The sequence below is a fragment of the Protopterus annectens genome, chromosome 9.part0, assembly GCF_019279795.1.
Source record: "Protopterus annectens isolate FY-2018-M chromosome 9.part0, PAN1.0, whole genome shotgun sequence".
Lineage (NCBI taxonomy): Eukaryota > Metazoa > Chordata > Ceratodontiformes > Protopteridae > Protopterus > Protopterus annectens.
In genome coordinates this window covers 1,453,311,369-1,453,334,154 of record NC_056743.1, presented here as the reverse complement: position 1 = coordinate 1,453,334,154, position 22,786 = coordinate 1,453,311,369, and the positions used below count along the sequence as shown (strand labels likewise).

The following is a 22,786-nucleotide window of genomic DNA, read 5'->3' as shown; positions in this document are numbered from 1 at the left end:
TCTTTGGTTTGTTTACATTTTGTTATACCTACCATAACAAGTCACTTCCAGGCAGGGATAGCACTCTCTCTTCTAGGGCCTTGGCTTCTTCTCTGGCTTTTTGGAAAGCAATGGACTATAAAAGTATTCTGGAGGCAACAAGTTCATCCTCTGTACATACTTTTGCAAAGCACTACAATTAGATTCATTTACGAGGTCTAGAATAGGTTTTGTTAGAAAGATTCATCAAGAGCTCCTGATCTTTCAGTCTGCATTCTCCCTGTCTTTCTAAGCTCTGATAATCCACCCAGACAATTTAGACTACCTCAACAGTGATCTAATGATGAACATAGTACAGCTCAATAAGTTAACCTACCATAACAGTAGATGTTCGCACGATCACTGTTATAGGAGTTGCACCCTCCCTCCATCACCATATTTACCATGGGTTGTTTTTGCCAGGATTGAAATTTAGAGATAGATAGGTAGATAGATAGATAGATAGATAGATAGATAGATAGATAGATAGATAGATAGATAGATAGATATTTATTTAAGTTGATGCCTGATTGTTTTACTGTGCTGTTACTTTTGTACCTAGGTCATGACTGAAATGCATCTCCAAACCAGCTCACCTACCTGATTCTCAAACTGTAAAATAAAATAAAATAAATCATGTATTAGATGTATACGTATGTATCTACTCACTTTGGTCAAGTAGTCCATATGTGAATCTCCAAAACATCAATGACAAAAGGTCGACAAACTGAACATCAGCATGTTACCATGCATGCGCCGAGAAAGAATTTCATATCAATCAAAAAATAACATTGCCCAAATGCACCCACTGATATTATATATGCTAACTCTGAGACTGCACTATCCCTGGGGAAGGGGAATACTCCCCTACCTAGGTATCATCGATCTCACACACCTGTCAACTATCTGCTTATATTGATCAAATGCAGTAAAGTAAACAGATGCAGGCAAATGAGCATTTAGACCAAAAGCAGAGCACGCATATGTATGTGTGCGGGAATATATACATGCATATATATATATATATATATATATATATATATATATATATATATATATATATATATATATATATCATGATGAATAAACCAACAAAAACAAAGGAACCAAGATAAATGCACAAAAACCCTTGTGATAGCAATATCAGCTTAGGAAGTCAGCAGAAATACACTATAAACTGATAAAACCACACACAAAAATAACACTTCCATTCCTCTTATTATATAGAACTTCTTCAGAATAAATACAACACAGAGCATTCTCAGTCTCAGTTTAAATATCCCTCTCAACAAATCCCTTAACCAATCAAAATCACTTTTAGAAGATTTCCTGTGACATCATAAATAATTAATTTAAAAATGCATATATTTAACAAATAACACTTAATGGTTAATACACCTTATACAAAATATTGAACTATGCAAACATAAAAAAAATGAGTGTAGAGATTTAATTAAAAAATGCATGCATAAAACATAAACAATCATAAAACATGAAACTTAAATCTTGCATTAAAATGTGAATTAGATTATAAAATTTTAAATTTCATCAGACTTTTGATATTAATATGTTCATTCAATTTCGTAATTTTATCTGCCTAAGGAAAATCTGCCATTTTAGTTCTTGACTTTCTAAAGCTTATTACATCCATTAACAAATTTCCTATCGTGTATTTGTTCAATAATCCCAAAATGGAACTTTCTAAGCCCATTACAAACAAGGCTGTGTTTACTAAGGGCATTTAAACTATTTTTGGTTTTAATGGACTGAGCATGCTTTCTAATTCTAATTTTAAATGACCAGATATTCTTACCCACATAAAAATGATGGCATGTACTGCATGTGGCAACATACACAATACTGGAATTGCTGCAATTAAAGTGCACTTTAGCCTCACAAGACTCATTAAGATAAGAAGAATATACTACGTTATTATTACTGATGAATCTACACTGTTTGCATGAGCCTCAAGAAAAAGTGTCATGTTTTCTGGAATCAGATTAGTATCACAACCTTGATGAAATTCTAAAAGCCCTTTAAAATTGGTGGATTTTTTAATAAAAAACTGAGGGCTATTTCCTAATATCTTAACTAAATCTGGGTTCCCTGTTATGATTTTCCAATTATCTGACATGATTTTAAATACTGCAATACTATCATTAGAAATATTAATAGGTAATGAATTAAATTTATCATTCTGCTTATTAAGGATACATTTATCTAGATTAATTCCATGTGTCAAAATGGCAGGAAACCTTTCTATCTGATGAGATTTAACATCATCTGCTATCCATGATAGCTCATGTAATGGCTAACCTCTTTCAAGCAAGAACTGAGTAGTACTATCAACTTCCCTAAAAAATGTGCATCATCAGTAATAATTCGACTAGTGCAAATCAATTGACCCCTAAATATATTATGCTTCATATATTAGGGGTGTGCACTATGATAATGCAAGTAGTTATTTTTGAAAATGCCCTTTCCTATGCATATCACTGAGATAGCAATGATTACTTGCATCCATTACAATCACACAATCCAAAAAATTAACCATGCTTCCAACAGTACCCTTTGTAAATTTTATACATGTAACCATGGAATTCAACTCATCTAAAAACAGAGCAAATTCTTCCACACTACCTGTCTAAACAAAAAACATATCAACAATGTATCTATGGTATGGAGAAATAAATTTAAACAGTGGATCTGTGGTCAAAAAAAACTTTCTCCCACCGGCAAAACAAAATGTTAACAAAAGAAGGAACCACTTGGGTTCTCATAGCAACACATAATTTTTGTCAGTAAATGCCATTATAGAAAGTAAAATAATTATTGTGTAGATCTACTAATTCCATCAACGTCTGATATAAATTAATAGTAACCTGATTAACTTGAGCAACATCTTTAATATAACATTTCAAAAAATCAGTACCATCACATATATCAATGCTAGTGTATAAGGACACAATATCAATGGTAAATAACAATTTTTTGTTGCCACTAAATTGATAAGTCCTTAACTGGTTAAGGATAGACCAAGAATCTTTGATAAAAAACTGCTCTCTTGCACTATAGGATTAAAAAACTTTATCCAAACAGTACAACATTGCAATGGTTTTATGCCTTGGGCTTGATATAATAGTCCAGAAAGGAGGGTGAACCAGATCTTTGTGAATTTTTGGTATACCAAAAATGTTACCTATTTCAGGCTCATCTACTGCAAAAAAATTCATATGACTGAAACTATATATACTTTTGATTAAACAAATGAAACAAAACAAAATCAATATGCTTGAAGCTATTAAGCATCTCTTTGTAAGCTTCTCATACAAAGAATCAGGATTTAAAAGATGTAACATGTCAGTATAATACCGTTTTTCATTCATCACCACCATACCATCCCACAGCCTTTGTTGGTTTTCATATACCTCAAATGCTTGTAGCTTCAAAGCTGCTTTAAAGCCAATCACTGTGAAACAGTATGATTAAATGATTTAACAGAAGTTTCAGTGTTACTTAATTTATCAAAATCAGCTTCACAAGCTTTGAAAATGCTTGAAGCATTGCATTTAAGGGAGGGTTAAAAGTACTAGGCCTTTTCATGTTGTTATCTAGCCTAAATTCAATGACTTCAACTTGATTTAAAATATACTTAAGATTGTGTTTTTAATAAACAAATAAGATTATTAGGGAATTGTGTATTAGAGAATGTTTTTTCCTATTTCCCTCGGGTATTACAGAGTATTTTATCCCATTTCCCACTAAATCCCTCAGCCCTCTAACAGACTGGGGAACACAAGACAAAATAAGATGGATGCCATGGGACATCAAGCAGTCTTTGTACAATTTATTGAAAGCTTGTGTTGTCAGCATGTGCTGTTTTAATCTAATTTGAAGCTGTCACTTGTTTTAATCATGATGTGTTATAGGGCTGGGAGCTATATTGTGTCAATGTGAGCTTGGAAGAATCATTTTATTTATGCTAAAATGAGAATGCATAACAAAGATATTATGCTGTCAAAAAGAATACTAGCCAATAAAATATGTGGTGAATGAAACTACAAATTATGAATACAGATGTGTATTACCACTGTATCAGTCCAGAACGCACTTACTGAGCTACACCTGATGAAAGATGACAGACAAAAGCTACTTGAATGATAACTATCCTTGCAAGAATTTCATGTACTGTTTGTCTTAAAAAGAATGAACCCAGTCAATAAAGTTTTGGGTCTAGCTACAGTTATATGGAACAGGCTAACAAAGAAGATAGAGAGGTAGAAATACCAGTATTTGAAAGTGAATCCAGTATTGAAGTGGAGTAAGACATTTAGACTAAATGTAAGTCCTATATAATCTGACCCCTGTTATAAGCCTATTTATAAACAGGCCTTACACCAACGTATGTAACATATACCACGAGCAAGTCTTTCAGAATGGGGCAGGCCTATAGTGCAGTACGTCCCTTACAGTGAGACTGCCTCGTATGGAATCTGGTCCATTGTTTAGATGTCTTTAGGGACAGCTTCTTAATCCAATAATGGACATAACACAAAAGGTTTTGCACCCATTTTGACAGAAGATGCACAGAAAGTATTTTCCTGGCTTCATGCTGGGATGCAAATGCTGGGACTATCACTTTACTTCTTTTGTCTTCAAAAAAAAAAAACACAAAGATTTCATAGAGGGTTGTGGTGTCTGCATTTTCTATCCACCATGATGGATTCCCCAATGTATCACATGAGTAAATGCTTATTTCCATTTTCCTAAATGGTTTACAAGGTATACATTACTACCTTTAGTAACACAGAGTAATGTACCTTAGAATCTCTAAGTAACTAAATCACTGTTTTTCTTGTGTCCTTGTGTCATTGCTGGTCCTGCAGTCTCTTCTTATACACTTTTTTTGCCTAATATATCCACACTGCATTGCATCATATGAGACTAAGGGTCTGTACTTTGAATTTTGAATGTTACAGTTCATATTTTCAAAGGATGTTAATCTGCATAACCCATTAAAGCACTTTCAGTGTTTTTTTTCCTTAATTTTGAACTACTGTTATTCAGTGCTTGAGTTGTCATATATACATTAAGGGGCGAGAAAGGGCCAAAACCCCCACACGGGGGTGAAAGGGGGGGGGCTTGCCAAAATACAAACTTTTTTTTCTGTTTTTTTTTATGTGGTTTGAAGTACACTTTTAGAATTTAATTTTCAGAAAAATGTAACTTGTACTGTTGTGTCCCAAATAAATGAAGACAAACCATTTTCATGCATATGGCCTACACATAGGATACAAGCCAAGCACATTTGTTTACATAAACTCACTAAGCTGTTACCTCATTCATATGCACTTTATTTCTCTTAAACATTTTTCTTTGAAGACAAAATGCTTAAAACAGTTATGAAGTTGATATCTTGCAGTACCCAGGACTTATTTTATAGTCTGATTACCACAGCAGTTTTTGTCATCTCAGTAGAACATGTGCTTAGTTAGAACAGCATGTAAGGGCTCAGCTGTCAGAAGACAAAATGGCTGAAGAGACTAAACTAAATAACTAGTTACTTTCTCACTGCTGTCACTAGCTACTGCTTTTAACTGTACTAATTTTATATTACTGGTTTGGCATTCATGTAAGCCCACTGTACACAATACATACATACATACATAAATACATACATACAAGCAATTCAAGCATGGGCCATAATGCCCTTCTAGCCTGCCAATATACCAAAAGAATTGTTCCCATGTGTCCAGGTTGTTCTTAAAAATATCTAAACTAGGGCTTGCTTTAACATAATTTGGTAGTCTGCTCCATGCATCAGCTACTCTCTCTCAGAGAACCAATTAGTACACTTCTCATTCCTATAGATTCTTCACCAGAGGTTGTCTGATTATTTTCTACTACTTTTTGATAACCCAAAGCATCCCCAGAGGTAGTTGTCTCTAAATTCCCTACATACCTGAATAAGGTCTCCCCTTAAATATGTATATGAGACACTAAGTAAGTCAGGTATTTTATTCTTTCATAATAACATAAATTTTCACATCTATGGTTGCCCTTGGTATGTTTCCACAGTACCCTTTCCAGTTTACTCATACTTGTTTTCTTATAGGATTTCCATATTGATATTCCATATACATGTCTGGGTCTAATGTAACTAACAAACAATGACTTCATCATTTCTGATTTCCTAGACTTTATAAATCTTATTATACAACCTATAGTTCTATAAGTATCATTAACTAATTAGCTGTTATGATTAGAAAAACTCAGAGCTGGATTTACCCATATACACAGGTCCTTAAATGAATCAACAGTTTGAATCACTTTGTGTTGTATTAAATATTCACCTTTAATTTATGTCTACCAAATCTTGTAAGGTTAATTTTTGATGTATTTATCATCATATTATTTTTATGTGTCCAAACGGTCAATTTAGTCAAGTTCTTTTGCAGACATGTCCTATCTGTAACACATGTAATCAGTTTACCCAATTTCAAGTCATCTACATACAGAATGTAGGACTGCTCAGATGAAAAAGATAAGTCTGAAAGATGCAGCCTGAGCAAGTATGGGCCTAGGACAACCTAAATGTAACCTTGACTTTCGCCTGTACAATTGCTGTATAATACTTGCCATGTCCTATTTGGAAGCCATGCAGATATCTATTTTATAGAGTACATCAATATCTAGTTGTTCTAATTTATTGATCAGTGTTTTGTGTATGACCTTGTCAAATGCTGAGGATAAATCTGTATAAACTACACCACAGCACAATTTTTTCATTTATAGCTGTTATTATATTGTTATAGAACCTCATGATACAAGTGGTAATAGATTGATTTGTTACTATAAGTTCTTGCAGAAATATCCTCAAGTCGTTATTACTAATTCCATCTCTTCCCTGTGCTTTGTTTGGATTCAGCTTAAATAGTTGTTTTTCATATAGTCTAATAGATTTCAGTGTCTGAGGTTTCCTGGATGTCACTAGGACAATGTATCACCCCATTTGTGGAGCCAAACTGCTTTGCATAAGATTTTGTAAATATATCTATAATTTGTTGTGTCTGAGAATATATTCTAAAATCGATACACTGTTTATCAACTTGTATATCTTTGCTCCTTCCACATCTTATGTATCTATAAAATGGTTACATATTATGCTCAATATCGTTATATAAATTTTCTTCAAATGTTTCTTTATCTTGTCTCACACTATGTTAAATTTGTCTGTCCAACTTGTTTATCTCAGTTTTCAAAGTTGTAGGTCGACCTCTTCTCTATTTCTTACATTTTTTGTCCCTCGCCTTAATCGTTCATTGTTCTTAAGGAAATATAGTCTCCTGAAGTTGTATGCCTAAATCCTGATGTTAAACATTTTTTTTTGCATTCATACAATTACTCTTTCAATTTTTTCACATTCCTCCTGAAGTTTTTCAACTAAATGCATACCTCCAATTAGTTTTACATAGTGTCTGATTTGCTTCTATGTAATCTGTTATTAATCTTCTGTGCATTGGTTTAGATTTCAGTTTGAAAGAACTATCTAACAATAAATTAACATTTATAACCCCACGATCACTGCACATCAATGGTGGTAAAACTTGCCACGAAGTAACAGCAATTGTTTTAGGAACACAAACAATGTCTAATATATTCCATTCCCCAGTAAGCTTTTTCATAATCTGAAGCATTTTTTTCCTGAATATGCATTGTGAATAATTTCCTTACTGAAGTTGTTGAATCAATATTATTCCCAATTGTTTTGGGTAAATTTAAGTCCCCAGCCACTATTTTTCTTCCCTTCTATGGTTTATGCATGAAATGTATTAATTCCTCTGGGTCATCATTACTTGACTTTGGTGGTCTCTACACTCCAACAATTGTTATATGTTCCAGGGTTGTCTTTACTGTCATAGTTACACAGTCTATAGTATTGGTGTTATCACTGAACATGTAATAATCACAGGTCACATAACTATCTTTATTTATTTATTTATTTATTATTACATTTGCAAGCATGCAATTCCTATCCAGCTGGCTTTGTACAGCCACAGCTTGAGCCATGTTGTCAAAATCGACAAAATCAATCAACCCCAACAGACAAAGGTGTCCCAAAGCAGTACAACAAAGTAGGAAAGTCTTTGAGGTACATCACCACGAACTTGTACTGTGCCAACAGCGATAAAAACACTCTTTATTCAAAGAAAACAATAAAATTATTAAAAACACATGAAATTCCCAGCTGAGATTAGTGCTTTTGGCTTCTTAAGCCTTCATCAGATCATGTTGTCAAAATCTGTCTTTCTCCTCTTTTTTTCTTACAGTAATGTTCTTCCATCCTTTCCATGTTCAATTTTGATTTCTTCCTTTTCACCTGCCCCTTGCCTCTTTTTTTTCTACCTTCTCTTTTTGAAAAATGATGACTTTTTCTGTAAACTTAAGATCATATTATCACACACACACACACACACACACACACACATATATATATATATATATATATATATATATATATATATATATATATATATCATTCCCTGTAATCTGTCACGTAACAAAACAGTTTCCTTTTTAGTATGTATTCTCTTTGCTTTTACAGTACAAAGCCACGGTGGTACAGCGGTAGCGTTGTTGCCTCACAGGAAGAGGTTCTCCTGTTCGATTCACAGCTGGAGTGTTTTCTGTGTGGAGTCTGCATGTCCTCCCCATGGTCGAGTGACCTCTGAAAGACATGCGTGAATGGGCGTGCCTTCGCTGAAGGTTGGGAGTTGGGCTGGCAATTCGGCACCATAAAAAATCTACTGCCAATCATTAGCAGACCGGAGTTCCGCTGTGGCGACCCCTAACCGGGAAAATACAAACATTCTCTTTGCTTTACAGACATTTTATCAGTTTCTTTTTCTTCCTTGTTATTTATGTGAACTTCTTTCTTTCTTTCTTTATTTTCTTCTGTACACTATGAATCCTCATTTTAATAAAAACTTGTATCCAGAATTCCAAAGTTGTTAGTGGTATTATCTTATTTCATAGGGGCGGATTGGTTTTACAGTCAATAGACACTTCCTTTCCTATTTGCTCTTTACATATTTATCTCATTGGTCCAGTTATTAATATATGTAACAGCAGTTTGCCAAGATGTGCCAATTTGATCAAGTGCAATTATCATCAGTAAGTCTAGATTTACTAATAATGGTAGGCAAATCATCCAACTTTTGACATGAGGAATACAGATCACCAGTGTTTTCAGGTGTTACATTTAAAAATACATAGCATTTCTTACACTGTACAAGATATTAGTGTCTTAGAAAATTGTTAAGGAATTCAGCTGCAAATGTATAAAGAATTCTGAAAGAAAAGAAGAATCATATAATTTACCACAGAATTCAAAGAAATCAATTTGTATGCGAAAAATCACGCAAAAATATACAATTAAATATTAAACTAAATACAGTAAATGTGTTATGACCATACAAGTTGTGAAAGTTACATAAAAGCTGCAATTCCTTTACATCATGTGCAAATGCACTCAGTAGCTTTTGCGTACTGTCACTTGCAGCGGCACTTGTTTTTAACAGTAAAGAACAATAAGTCACAAACCAAGACAGAATTATTTAGATAAGCTCTGGGCTGTCCTTTCTGCAGTCTATGTGAATTTATACCTGACTAAACCTCTTGGGATTGCTAGAGTTTGCCTGTCTAAAACCTATTCCTTTCTAACAACAAACTGAAAATTAAAGGAAAAACAACAAAATATGAATCAAAGTAAATCTTCTTGTATTCAAGCTATCCCTTCTTTCTAACAAATAGTGAAAAACAGTGGTAAAAAATAAAATGCAAACTCAAGTAAAATATTTTCTTACAAGGATACTGCACAGTCAATCACAAACCAAGACAGCATTGTTAAGATAAACAATGTTTCGTCTTATCACTGATCCAGGTGCACTGTCTTGTTAAGTCCTTTGTTTAGCGTCACAAAGTTTAACTTGGTGCCTAGAAGTAAAGCCATATATGATCAATGCAAAAACAAAAGGGCAACAGGTATAGGTAAGGAGCTTACACTGATTTTAAAAGAAGAAACAGCATGTATAACAAAATGAAAGATGAGGGACAGCATGACAGCTTAAATTCAGAACTTGGAATATTACATATGAATGTTTAAAGGCAGACGGGGTGGAAAGAAGTTAAATGCAGAATAAATTGACTGATTATAAAAAACATAGAAATAAGTAAATTAATCAAGGATACTGCATTAATATTAAACCTTATTTTGTAAAAATAAAAAGAATAGAATAGCACAGTTTAATTCTGTTTTAACTGACCATTTCATTTTTTAATAAATATGGTGAACATCAAGTACACTGTCTGACTGTACTAATTGAAGAAACAGTAGAAAAGGCATCAGTAACAGAGCAAGACATTTATAAATCATGATTACACACAACAACAGCTCCAGATACAGCTGAATTCAAAAATTAACTGATGTCTATTTAGATCTCATTTTAGCTTAAAACTGATGAATCTTTCTTTGGAATCTAAACTAGTCAATGTTAGATCAGTATGTAAAGAGAATGAAAAATGACAAAATTCCTAACAGCTAACATATATATATATATATATATATATATATATATATATATATATATATGTATATATATATATATCATATATGAAAGCAGTAAGCATAATAGACAAAGAAGGCAATAGTATTTATAATCCATTGGACCCCACTCTGCTGCAGTTCCTTTTAACGTCAGAGTAAGTAAGTGCAATTGTTAATGCCACGAAAGGAGAGCTGTGTCTACTTTCAGACAACATGATGATGATGTAAAGTAATGTCAATGCATATTGAAACAAATAAAGGTGAAAACTGACTTGAAAATTTGGAAGAAGAGTTGAAAATGGAGGATTATAATAAGCTAGAAAAAAATGCATACCTCTCTGGCACGGAAGGCGTGCAAACAAAAGTTTGAAAAGGGACCTTAGGATAATCATATTAAGTAGCTTACATGTAAAGAAAGATATAAATGGTTCCATAGGTACCAGGTAAAGCTGATAAAACCTCATGCCACTGAACATGTGAAGACAAAAAAATTTAAGTGGTGAAAAAGGACTATCTTGCCATCCTATTCTGTCCTTTTACTTTATTTATTGATTTTTTATTTGAAATTTGTTAACCTGGTTAGTGCAGCTGGGCCAGAGGTCCATTCTCAGTGAAGACCTGAGGAGAAAAGCTCTAGAGTATTTAAACAATAAATAATTAAAATTGACAGTAAAATATAATGCTGTTATACATAGTAGTTAGACAGAAAATAATGACATCAAGGAGGTAATACAAAAACAAAAACTGGAATGAGCACCAACAAATGCAGTTACAAGAGAGAACACAATTTACCGGAAGTGGTATCATAGACAATGTGACAATAATTTATAGCTGATTGTTTGGTAAGAACAGCAATAGAGGTCAAAAAAGTTGATTGACCTCTGAGAGTATCTGTAAAATATCAGGTAATATACAAGTTAAGTACATAGCATAGAATACTTACGTACACAGCTTTATTTAATAGAAAGAAGAGGCAGTGGATGAAGAGATGGTATATTATTGGTGTTGAGAAACTACAGAGTAGAGGGAGTCTAAATGGACAAGTAACTGTGATGCTGATCATAGAAGGAGAGAAAAAAGTTGTGAGGTAAGGCTGGAAGGATGGAAGTGGCAAGTAGGATCTTGGCAAGGACAGACCCTTGAGCTTAGGAGGAAGAGTTTTAGTTGCTTTTTGAATAGAGCAGTGTTTGAAGTGCTCCTAATGGATTTTGGAAGTTTATTCCAGGATAAAGACGTATTATAGTTGTAGAGAAGTTTACCTATGTTTCTGTTGGGTTTATGTATGTGAAGATGTTGTTGGTCTGCTACTTACCTACTAGATTATTTGGGGATTTAGAGTTAAATAGCTTTGGTGTTAACAATTTGGTAGAGTAGGTAGATGTTCAATTTTCTTCTGTCAGTGGCTGCTGTCATGAATATTTCATAATTAATCAAAACCATTTAATTTTTTAACCAGTCCCATGAAAGAATTTCCATATGTTTGTCACATGCATTCATCAGTTATCTTACAATTTTATCTGTACAACTTTTAAGCAGGTTATTCCAGTTGCTTTATTTTCTGTAGTGTGAAGATAAGTGAGGGCTGCAGGCCTAGCCAGATAGAATTTTGTAGATAATTCTGTCATTTGTAAATATTAATGTAAACCACAGGCTTGTTCTCTTAAATGTGAAAAGACTGCATTGGATATTGAACTGCAAAAATTTAACAACAGTGCACTCTGCTGTAAGAAAGCTGAGTCAAGCATTTCATGACTGTCTTTGATGTCAAAATTTGGAGCCAATATGTCAAAAGGAGGCATCCTGCCCATTGTTTTAAGACCAGAGTTAATGGCTAGAATTTGCATGTATAAATGTCCTTTATTGCTCTGATTTCTGACCAGGTGTAAAGAATGTATATGTAGTTCCAGTTAGCCTGGGAACACCAGAGAAGCATGTAGAATGATGTCATGTGAAGCAGCTCTGTGTTATCAATTTAAAGAGAGAGAATCAGAGAGCTCAGAACATTTTGTCTTGAGAGCATCCAACATTATCAGCACTGTCTTGCTCTATATATAAGTTATTTAGAATTGTGTTTTCTCTTAGATATAGCTAGGAAAATAGGAAGATTAGACGAGTTGGTTTTTCTGCGATGTCAGAACTTTTGCTACTGTATTATTTTAAGTATTCCTCTGTGATCTCTGAACTCTTGACTAGCACTGTGTTGTAAGAAGTATTGTCTTGTGTTTTTTATTATTTATTATTAAATATTTTAAACCTTTTAACTGTGGCTGTTTTATGTAGGGTTAATTTTACCTCTAGAGTACATTGCATGTATATAGTGATACTGTACCAAGTCACTCTAATAAGCCTTGACTGTTCCATCACACTTACCATTTGGATAATAATATTGCACAGTAATAATTGGACACTCTTTTAAGGGCCTTTAAGTAGCTGATAAATATTAGTGGGTGCTGGGAGGTGGTACTACCTTTTAGGCTGGGCAGAAAATGGGCACAGATGGAGAACATGAGCCAGCCTTCCACAGGAGTGTCTTTGTGGTTGTATAAACTCTTATCTCAAGGTGTGTATGTGTCAGCTACTTGGACAGGGACACAAAGCACTGGTTGGACAGAGAGGCTGCTGGAGGCTTTAGCTTGCCCACTAGGCTGAGATCTGGACCCTATAGCTGTGCCAGCAGGAAAGCTTACTGGGGACCTGAAGAGAAAGGGAGAAATCAGTCCCAGACTGACTGTGATCTCTGTGTGCTCTTAAGGGAAATTGTACTTTACTGTGTGTGTATTTATTATCCTTTCCCTATATGCATGCCCATACCCACTGGTGTTAGTGGTGAGGATTGAGGCTCCTTGATTCCTGGGCCAGGGCACGGGCATCACATGTTGAATAATATTTCCTCTTGTCATATATGAGCTGTCCAATGTCTCCTTGGATTCTATCCTGTATGTTCCTTTGTTCTTGTATAAAGCCACATCACATAGTACTCAGTGTACTTAGAAGTTTCAGTCATGTGGCTTCATTGTCTTCTGTCTTTTAAGCAACACTAGGTAATCTTTTGTGCCTCTTTACTAGAATTTTTGTTCTGAACACTCACAAGTTTCTTATATGTCTTCATATTCTTTCTGTGCAGTCTGTGGCCTTAAAATGATGAAGTCTCCTAGATTACAAAATAACTCTGCAGATTGAGGCATACATTACTGACTGTGTAGTGAGAAGTAGCAATATGTTGTTTTCTGGCATTCCCATCAGAAGTATTGTACGCATTTTTTATAACTAATTATATAAGGATGATGGTATAGCATTAAAGTACTGTAGTACTATAGGAGGAGAGAGAGAAAGAGCGAGAGATGGATGGGAAGAAAGTTAAAATAGACTCACTGGTTATTTCAATTGTTTATGAATGGGACACGATAGTAAAGACATAATGCAAACTTTTCTTTTTATGTCACTACAGTTTTTCACCCCAGCCTCAATCTAGTATGAGACCTCCATTTTTTTTCCTCCAACATTACTACATTTCATTTCTTATTGTGTCTCCAACTGTGACAGAAAAGCTAGCAACAAATCATAGCAGACGTGAGTGCCAATGAGTTCTGTGTGACACAGGAAAGCTTTTGCAGCATTTGTTAGTCCATACCATCTGTGGTTTCCATAGCTTCTTAGTTAAATAAGAAACAATTTGCAGATCATAACATCCAATAACCCCTATGTAAAAATGTCCATCCAGCCTTAAAGAGGGAATCACAATTACAAGGTCTACCTTGGCAATGGTGCTTCTGTGCTTGACTTGTAGTGGAAGTTTGTTCCAGTGGTGAGGAATACATTGGTATATGAATCTATCATGCCAACTGGTCTTATTTATATGTTAATGATGGTTTGCTTCCTACAACCAGGTGCTTGAGATACCATTTGTTCTCAGAAAAAATAGGAGGGCAAAGAGGATTAGATTTTTCTTGGCTCAAAGGGCTAGACATTGATCTCCATAGGGAAGTCTTTACAGAGACTGAATACAGAGAGATATCTAGCACTGTGTCCTGATAACTTCTGAAATTGTTTTCATTTTAGTTAGGAATGTCTGAGGTCTCTCAAGTGGAGTGAGATATTTCACTGATACTTACCAAAAGGAATAATATATTCAATAATGAGTCTGATGAGGAATGAGTAACGGAATTAAAATTTCTATGAATCTTGAGGCAATGCCTTTGGAACTTAGATAAGACAGAGAGAAGGTTTTATTAATTCTGTATAGGGCATGATGGTCAAAAGGTAAAAACGTTATCAACAAAACCCAGATCCTTTACATGAAGTGTTTGATTTAAGAGGTGTGTAAGCTATACAATACAGGAAAATGTTTTATTTATCAAAATGGTCTACAATACATTTTTTCACATTTAGCTTTAAGGCCATTATCCTTGAATCAGTTATTAATGCTGTCTAATCTGTGTTGCATGCAATGCACCCATGTGGACCTTTACTGATATGTACATATGTGCATACAGGGGTAGAGCAAGTGTTGCCTGGTTTCCACCAGTGAGCAATGCAGCTGTAATATCTCCCATTGTCTTACGCAGTATATCAGAACTGGCCATCAGAGCTTAAGCTACTCCTCATGTTATCACCCTGCATGAAGGATTCTAGCTTAACCTTGAACACAATTGGCATAGACCATCAAGCAGGCTAAAACATGGTACAAACAGTTAGGTGACAAAGATAATGTAATCTTTTTTCTGCAAAAGTGAAAGAATTTCTGAATACATGGTGCAAACATAAATACATTCTTGTGAAAGGTGGAAAAGTGGTATATTAGATAAATAGAGTTTGCAGCTTATGTATGTGGTAGGTAGGGGACGTAGTTGTCTAGTATCTGCTGTCTCCAGGAGTGACTATACTTGGTGTGCAACACCCATTCCTTGCTGAGTAATAATGGAGAACATGGGACCACACCAGTGTTTTTTATAGCACTCAGCATTTTACAGCATTTGTGCAACATCTGGTAGATGCTGAAAGCAACCTCAACTCTATCTCTAAAAAGAAAAAAAGTGCCAAACCTGACCTTTTTAAAAATATATATATCTCTTATATTCTGTAAAAAAGTTAATAGACAACAAGTTTTGCATAAACACTAATTTTCAGAGCAATAAATATGAGACTATTAATATCTAACTGTAATATTCATGATTTATCAGAAAAATGGAGCATTTTAGGAGGAACACTCTAAATCATAATAAGGCAAAATCAGGAACGCTTGAGAGGTGCATTCCAAATTATCAGGGAGATCTCTCAGAGAAAGAACACTCAACTGACTTCTTATCTTCAGAATTCGGGACATATACAGAAATAATCATCACTTTTTAAAATATCAGTACAAACAACAAAGAAGCTGACAGAATAAGTTGATGTAAACTAGCAAGCCTTTTCAAAAGTAAAAGAAGTCTATCAGTCCAATTATCATCTTTCTTAAATGTATCTCACCTCTCCTACCTAAATCATGACTTTTAAGATGCATTTTAAGGGCAGAGCAAATTTGTGAGCCAAAAATCAATGACATGGACTTGGATATCCCTACTTGAAATATTGATTTGATGTGATAATGGAGAACACTGGGCCATGTGTTAATCTCAGGCTGCATAGTCACGTCAATGACTATTCTGGGTCTCTACTTACACATGTCCCAATATTCTCCATTATCACCTCTTACTGAAGCTGGGAACTATGAAATTATAAGTGTACAACAGGAACAAAGTAAGCTGCAGTGAGAATATAGTTATCATGCTCACAAAATTCTCTAAGCTAAAAAGTCGATTAAAGTAAGATCTTTAATGCTTTGCTTTTATGTTATAGGCAGTTTAAAATACATGTATTTATTCTTTCACCTAAACGTTTTGTTCCTCTACTCTTAGTGTCTTCTCTAGAATGCTACAGGATTTTGTATTCATCTTGTTGTATTTTGGGGGAGGGTGAAGACGGCAGAAAATCATGACTAGATACATATTTATTAGTGAGATTATTTTGGCTATTTGCAAGTGATCTGTTGAGCTACAGGGAGCAACTTGCCCATTGTACCAGGGGATTTCTTCCCTTCTCTCCCCAGAGTGTGTTACCATAATGGACTGCAAGTTGAACATGTTTGTAAGTGCATGTGCTGTCCTCCTTTCACATATAATGACACATTTTTCTAACATTACAAACAGCTTTGTCATCTACTGTACAAGTTCAACATAATGACCTGTCAGCACCTGCTAACAACTCATCAAGGTGACCTTGGAGAATAACAACTTATTTGTATCCTCACTGGTCATTTGTTTTCAGAATTCAGAATGTAAACTTTGCATTTTACTTGTATTATCTTTTATTGATTTGATGCACTTTTACTGTACACTATAATCCTTTCATCTTAGAAGATTGTCACCTAGATGAGAACAGCGGGGCTAAAACAAGCAAGCAAACAAACAAACAAACAAACAAACAAACAAACAGGCATGAAATGAGTAACCCAATATGCAAGCACAGCTTTTTCACGACTACATTTTTTTCTTCTTGTCTCACTTTGTCTTACACTTGACTCCCTTCAATATCTTCCAAGATGTTGACTCCTTAACAGCTTATTGCCTAGTAATGTTTTTCCTATACTAGATTCTGTTCTTATTACCTGCCTCCCATACATTTTTCCTGTGTGTTTTTTCTTCCTTTCGATATACATAATTTTCCGTGCCTATTTGTTACTGTCATGTTTTTCATTTGTGTTACTGTGTATACCATTCTGCTTGCAGCATCCATAACATGTGACTTTGAAGAGTATATTGGCTCAAGGGCTACATACTATAATTTGAATAATTTGACACAAAAGTTTATTTCATACAAATGTACAAATCTTTAAGTTTACTTCCTTCAGCTGTGCTGCCTACAGATAAACTATGGACAAGAAGGAGGAAAAGAATATAATTACCAATGTAACAGCATTGCCCCTTGTAAATATTTGTTATCAAGTTTCAAGTCTGCAGAATGATTTGTTCAAATGAACTACTGCATTGCTTCTGCATTAAATAAAATGGTCATTTTCTGCATTTCTAATGCTCATGTTGGATGTTTTTTTAATCCTCCTTCATTATGGTGTGCATCAAAAGTAAAGTCACATAGACGTAGTAAGCAATTTAAATAATTTTAATACTCTCTGCATGAGCACAGTTTTATGAAATGTTTTTGCTTTGCATTTGCTTTGAGCAGTATATGAGGTCTTGATTATATATTGTTTTGTTTTTTTGTGTCTGCCTTTAGATTCCGTTGCATTGTGCACCCTTTCAAGCCCAAACTGACATTACTCAAAGCAATCAACACTATTGTTATAATATGGGTCCTGGCTGTAGCAATAATGTGCCCTTCTGCAGTGGTCCTGACAGTGGATGAGGTAGAAAATCACTATGTCGTATATAACCATGAACAGAACCAGAGTTATCCCCTACACTCCTGCTATGAAGCATGGCCTGATGGTGAGATGCGGAAGATCTATACGACCGTCCTCTTTGCTCACATTTATGTGGCACCATTGGTATTAATTATCTTTATCTATGGACGAATAGGCATAAAGCTGTATAAGTCCTCAGCTCCTGTTAGTGACCATATGGGGGAAGGTCAGGAGGGCAGGACCACAGTATCCAAGAAGAAGATAAAGGCCATCAAGATGCTTATCATTGTTGCCCTCCTCTTCATGCTGTCATGGCTGCCATTGTGGACTTTGATGCTTCTTTTAGATTATGCCAGTCTTGAAGACAAACAAATAAACCTGCTGACTGGTTATATATTTCCATTTGCACACTGGCTGGCATTTTCAAACAGCAGCGTGAATCCCATCATATATGGTTACTTCAATGAAAACTTTAAACGAGGGTTTCAGGCTGCCTTCAATTTTCAACTCTGCACCAGTGAAACAGAACACCGGGCAGCCTACTGTGATAGAACTACAGGGAATATGAACTTTGGTAACCGGAACAAAGTCTTTACAGATGGGGAATCAACAGACTCTGTTTGCATGACAAATATACAGAAAAATGTTTCTACAGCACCACAGAATGGTTATGTCCAGAGACAAGGTCTTCACTTGGAAGACATTGATAAAATTACTCCACTTAATGGAGTCTGCAAGGCATGGGATGCCTGAAATACTTTGATTTGACTCTTGACATAGACATAAGGAGTGCACTAAATGATATTATAATATAAGCTAGGCTTTTTCAAAAGAGCAAAAAATAGAAGAAGTTCCAGTATCCTGTGTGCTGGATTTGATGGCTTCTACAGAGTGTGGCCTCAACTGACATAATTATAAATGTGTATCCACACACCTAGCTGAAAAATGTGATATGGTGAACAAATGTGTCATTCTGTTTTAAAGCTGCATTTATATACTTATATTATATTACTAAGGAGCCATACCAAACAATGATATCAAGGTGAAAAAGCAGATATCAACATAGGAGAAATGCAAGGTCATATGGAATGACTTTAAAATATCAAAAAATCATTTACAGAAATAGGAAATTATGACAGTGTACACGTGTATATAGCCAAACAGTATTTTTTGTCCAATTGAGTTCACTGGTCATTTTTATTTATTTATTGATTGATTGGTTGATTGATTTTATTTATTTTTCCTCTGTTCCTCCTCTGACCATTGGGCTTCCACCTTGACTGTTCTTCTGGTTCATTCCTTTCCCCTGAAAAAAGGGCCCTGTGCCCCATTTTTTTCTAGGGGTGAGTTGACCATATCAAGAGTGGAGGCACCACCCATGAGGAGGATATTGAGTATTTCCTTAAAACCTTAATTCTCTGGAAATACTGGCTTATAGCACACAGTAAATTTTAAGGAGTACAGTGGACTATATGAGATGTTCATTTTACTTCTGTAGTGAGGTATTGCATGAGTCCTCACCTATAAATTGGTTCATCATGTTCTGATTATGGCAATTGTTGGTCTTATCATCAGCAACATGACAATGGCCTTCCTTCCCACTACAGATACCTCTCCATTCTTCTCCCAAACGAGTGAAGAACATATAATGCCTTGTCACTCCTCCCCTGCATCATGCCAGCTCCAACAGATGCCTGAACCACTAACTGAACCTGTGTAGCCTCGGGTGAGGTCAGTGCTTTATCCATCTAGCCCAGTGGAACTACACAAAAATGCCTTTTTAAGTAATTACTGTAGTGATCAAAATCAAACCAATATTACATATAGTGTTTGTTTTCCAGATGTTTTATATTGTGCACTGTTATAAATCTCAGTATCTAATGCTCCATGGCAATCTGCCATGCTCCTCCCTGTACATATGTACAAAATATGTTGTACAAGAAACACTATTTGATGACTGAATGAGTTTCTTTCATTACCAGTAAAAAGAGAATAGTCGCAAGATGGAGCAGTAATATCCAGATTTGCTGGATATGACACTATCTATCTTAGGAAATTAAATTTTCCATGGGTATTCAGCTCAGAAAAGCATCAAACACATGGATCAAAACACCAGACAGTTCTGTGCATACCACATCTGTCGATGAGTAACTGATGCAGTCCAGCATGCTGAATGGACTCCTTTATCACCCCACACACATGAAAAAAACATTGTAATTGTCCAGACCATACTCTGACTACTGCAGTACAATGAATACATTAAAGTTTTTCTTGGCAAAAATAAATCCAGAAACAAAGTGAGATATTCAGAATTATCTATAACACTAAGTTACTGTTCTAAATAATGTGGATAAATTAGTGCGACTGGGCCCAAAGCTGATTAGATATGGATGATAGCCTGCATAGTGCTGACAAGTTGGGGAATGGGGCTGCACAGGAAATGATCACAGCCACCCTAATGGCAGCCATTGTACTATTGCACTGGCTGTATTATAAGCAGTCATGTGACCAACATGAGAAGCACATTAAAATGGCATGCCTGATGTTATGCCTGTTCACACATTCATGGCTGCTTCATGGGCACTGTGAGTATGTCACAGAAGGTTAATTCACTGCAGTCCTAGCCAGGAAGAAAAGGGCAACTGAAAGCAGGACAAGTGAAGAAATATACACACAAGGGTAATATGAAGGGAAGATTGATGAGTAGGACAAGAAGGGTATTTTTTTTCTGAGGGACAGGTGCTCATTTTATATTTTTATAAAGAAGTGTAGATAAGGATGGTAGCAAGAAACATATGTGGGGAGTAAGTAGGGCATAGGGAAGGCTGTAGGGGCAAACCAACATAAAATGCTTAAAGAGTGACACTGGGAGGTACAGATATAAACGTGGGGCAAGAGCAGAGGCACACAGATAGACAAAGGGTGAACAACTTGTGATGGAAATAATTTTAGCAACAAAAGGGTACAGAAAGTGACACGCAAGAAAGGGACAAACCATGATGGGTGTTAGGATGGGGTCTGTAAGGCCTTCTTGACCAACCCATAAGGCACCCCCCTGTCAGTCACCTCTGTGGCTAATATCATAAGTAGTCCCAACCTCTGACGATATGATGGATGGGATCATTCATCCACATGACTCTATAATTCACACAAGAAGATGTTTCATGGTGTCAAGGTGGGCATGTAGCTGCCAACCTCTGTCATTACCAGCTTCTGAACCTGCCACTGGGTGGCTCAGTGGAATCTCTCCTGGCCACTCTCAAAGGAAGAGCCTTCAACAACACTGAATTCTTCAAGTCACATTCCACAGTGTCCTTCTCTTCCCTGCATGGAGGCAGGCAAGGGGTATGCTGGTGTCACTAAAGCCAGCACATTAACTAGTGCAGATCATGTTGGCTGATACTATACCACATCCTGCACCTCTAGAAAGAGTGATCAAAATGTGAGAAACAGAAAAACACGCAGCTCATTGGTGGACATGTATCATACTTCTATATGAATTTTACACGATATGTGCTATGTACTGCACTGTCCCACCAGCTGCACAGCCCATCACTTCACCTTAGGCAGGTGTTATAATTGAATATTATCTTCTCTTGTGTTATCAAATATAAAATAGGCAGTAATCTGAGCAAGATGCCCCTCTTACTAGAAGACAGGGACAGCAAAAAACAATACTCAGAAAATACAGTGCAACAGACATATTTGCAGTGTTTGCTATAGAATGCTAGCTCTTTCTCACTAACTTCTGTCTCTCACTGATAGAGCAACTTGGAGTATCACCTCTCTAGGCTGTTTTGCTTATGCTTGCACTGCCGAAGAGAGTTTGTTATGCCAGTGGCATTACTCATCATACTAATAAGCTAGTGCCATGTCTTAGTTTAGCATATGGGCTCCAACAGGTACTCCTCATGTTACTTGTGCAGCAAGAAGAAATGATCTTTGTCTCTTGGTGGAAGCCCTGCTGATATGAGGGCTTGAAAGGGGCATGTGACTCTGTAGGGTCAGAACAAGGAATAAATTATTACCCTGGAGCTCGAAACTACATATTATAGAGGCCATCTGATGTATATAATTGGGTAGAAAGGTTGTGCAATGGAAAGCATCACTAGCACAGACTGCTGTCACTGTGAGCTTTGCAGTGTCTCTGCAAAAGTATTTTATGCATATAGCCTCACAGCATGGTAATGCTGCTGTAGCTGAATATCATTATATCAGCAAATCTGAGACAATCACACTAAACCACCTCATAAACATAATTACCCCACCACAAGACCTATTTCTGAGTGCTAAAATGCAAAGTCACCATGTTCTGGAAGACCACATTACAGTGAGCATCTTAGAACTTGGAATACAATGGACAAAAGTCGTACTGCCATATAGCCATAATGACAGCAGATATGACAACCGATAATAAACTTTAGGACGGCAGGGTGCTCACAAGGGTATATGGAAGTCACTTGAACAGATACTAAGTAGTGAAGTGTGTGGAGTAACATAGCAGGAAGGTGGAAAGTGATAACTTGTGCATTGCTGGCATCAGTATTGTACACGATATGAATAATGAAAGTACATTAGTAGATATCTGTTGTCACCAAATGGGGGCAGGCTGCCAGTGCTGAGACAGTGGTGTCTGCCAAGAACACTTAACACATAATGCACACACTGATCCACATGTGCAACTTGCAAGTGTGCACATCTTGTCACAGGACCAAGAGAATGGCAATCCCTATTAAAGCTCACTGTGCTGGAGATAGAGGTGCTTC

At 35.7% G+C, this 22,786-nt stretch overlaps 1 protein-coding gene across 1 annotated transcript in view; it reads left to right on the top strand.

Annotated features, from left to right (window-relative positions):
* LOC122812118 (neuropeptide FF receptor 1-like) overlaps positions 1-20,321 on the top strand; it is a 487,711-nt gene extending 467,390 nt beyond the window's left edge. The window contains exon 4 of the mRNA XM_044084404.1: positions 17,894-20,321. Within this exon, the coding sequence (XP_043940339.1) occupies positions 17,894-18,773 (880 nt within the window). The 3' untranslated portion in view covers positions 18,774-20,321. The remainder of the gene's footprint in view (positions 1-17,893) is intronic.
* Positions 20,322-22,786: the final 2,465 nt, after the last annotated feature.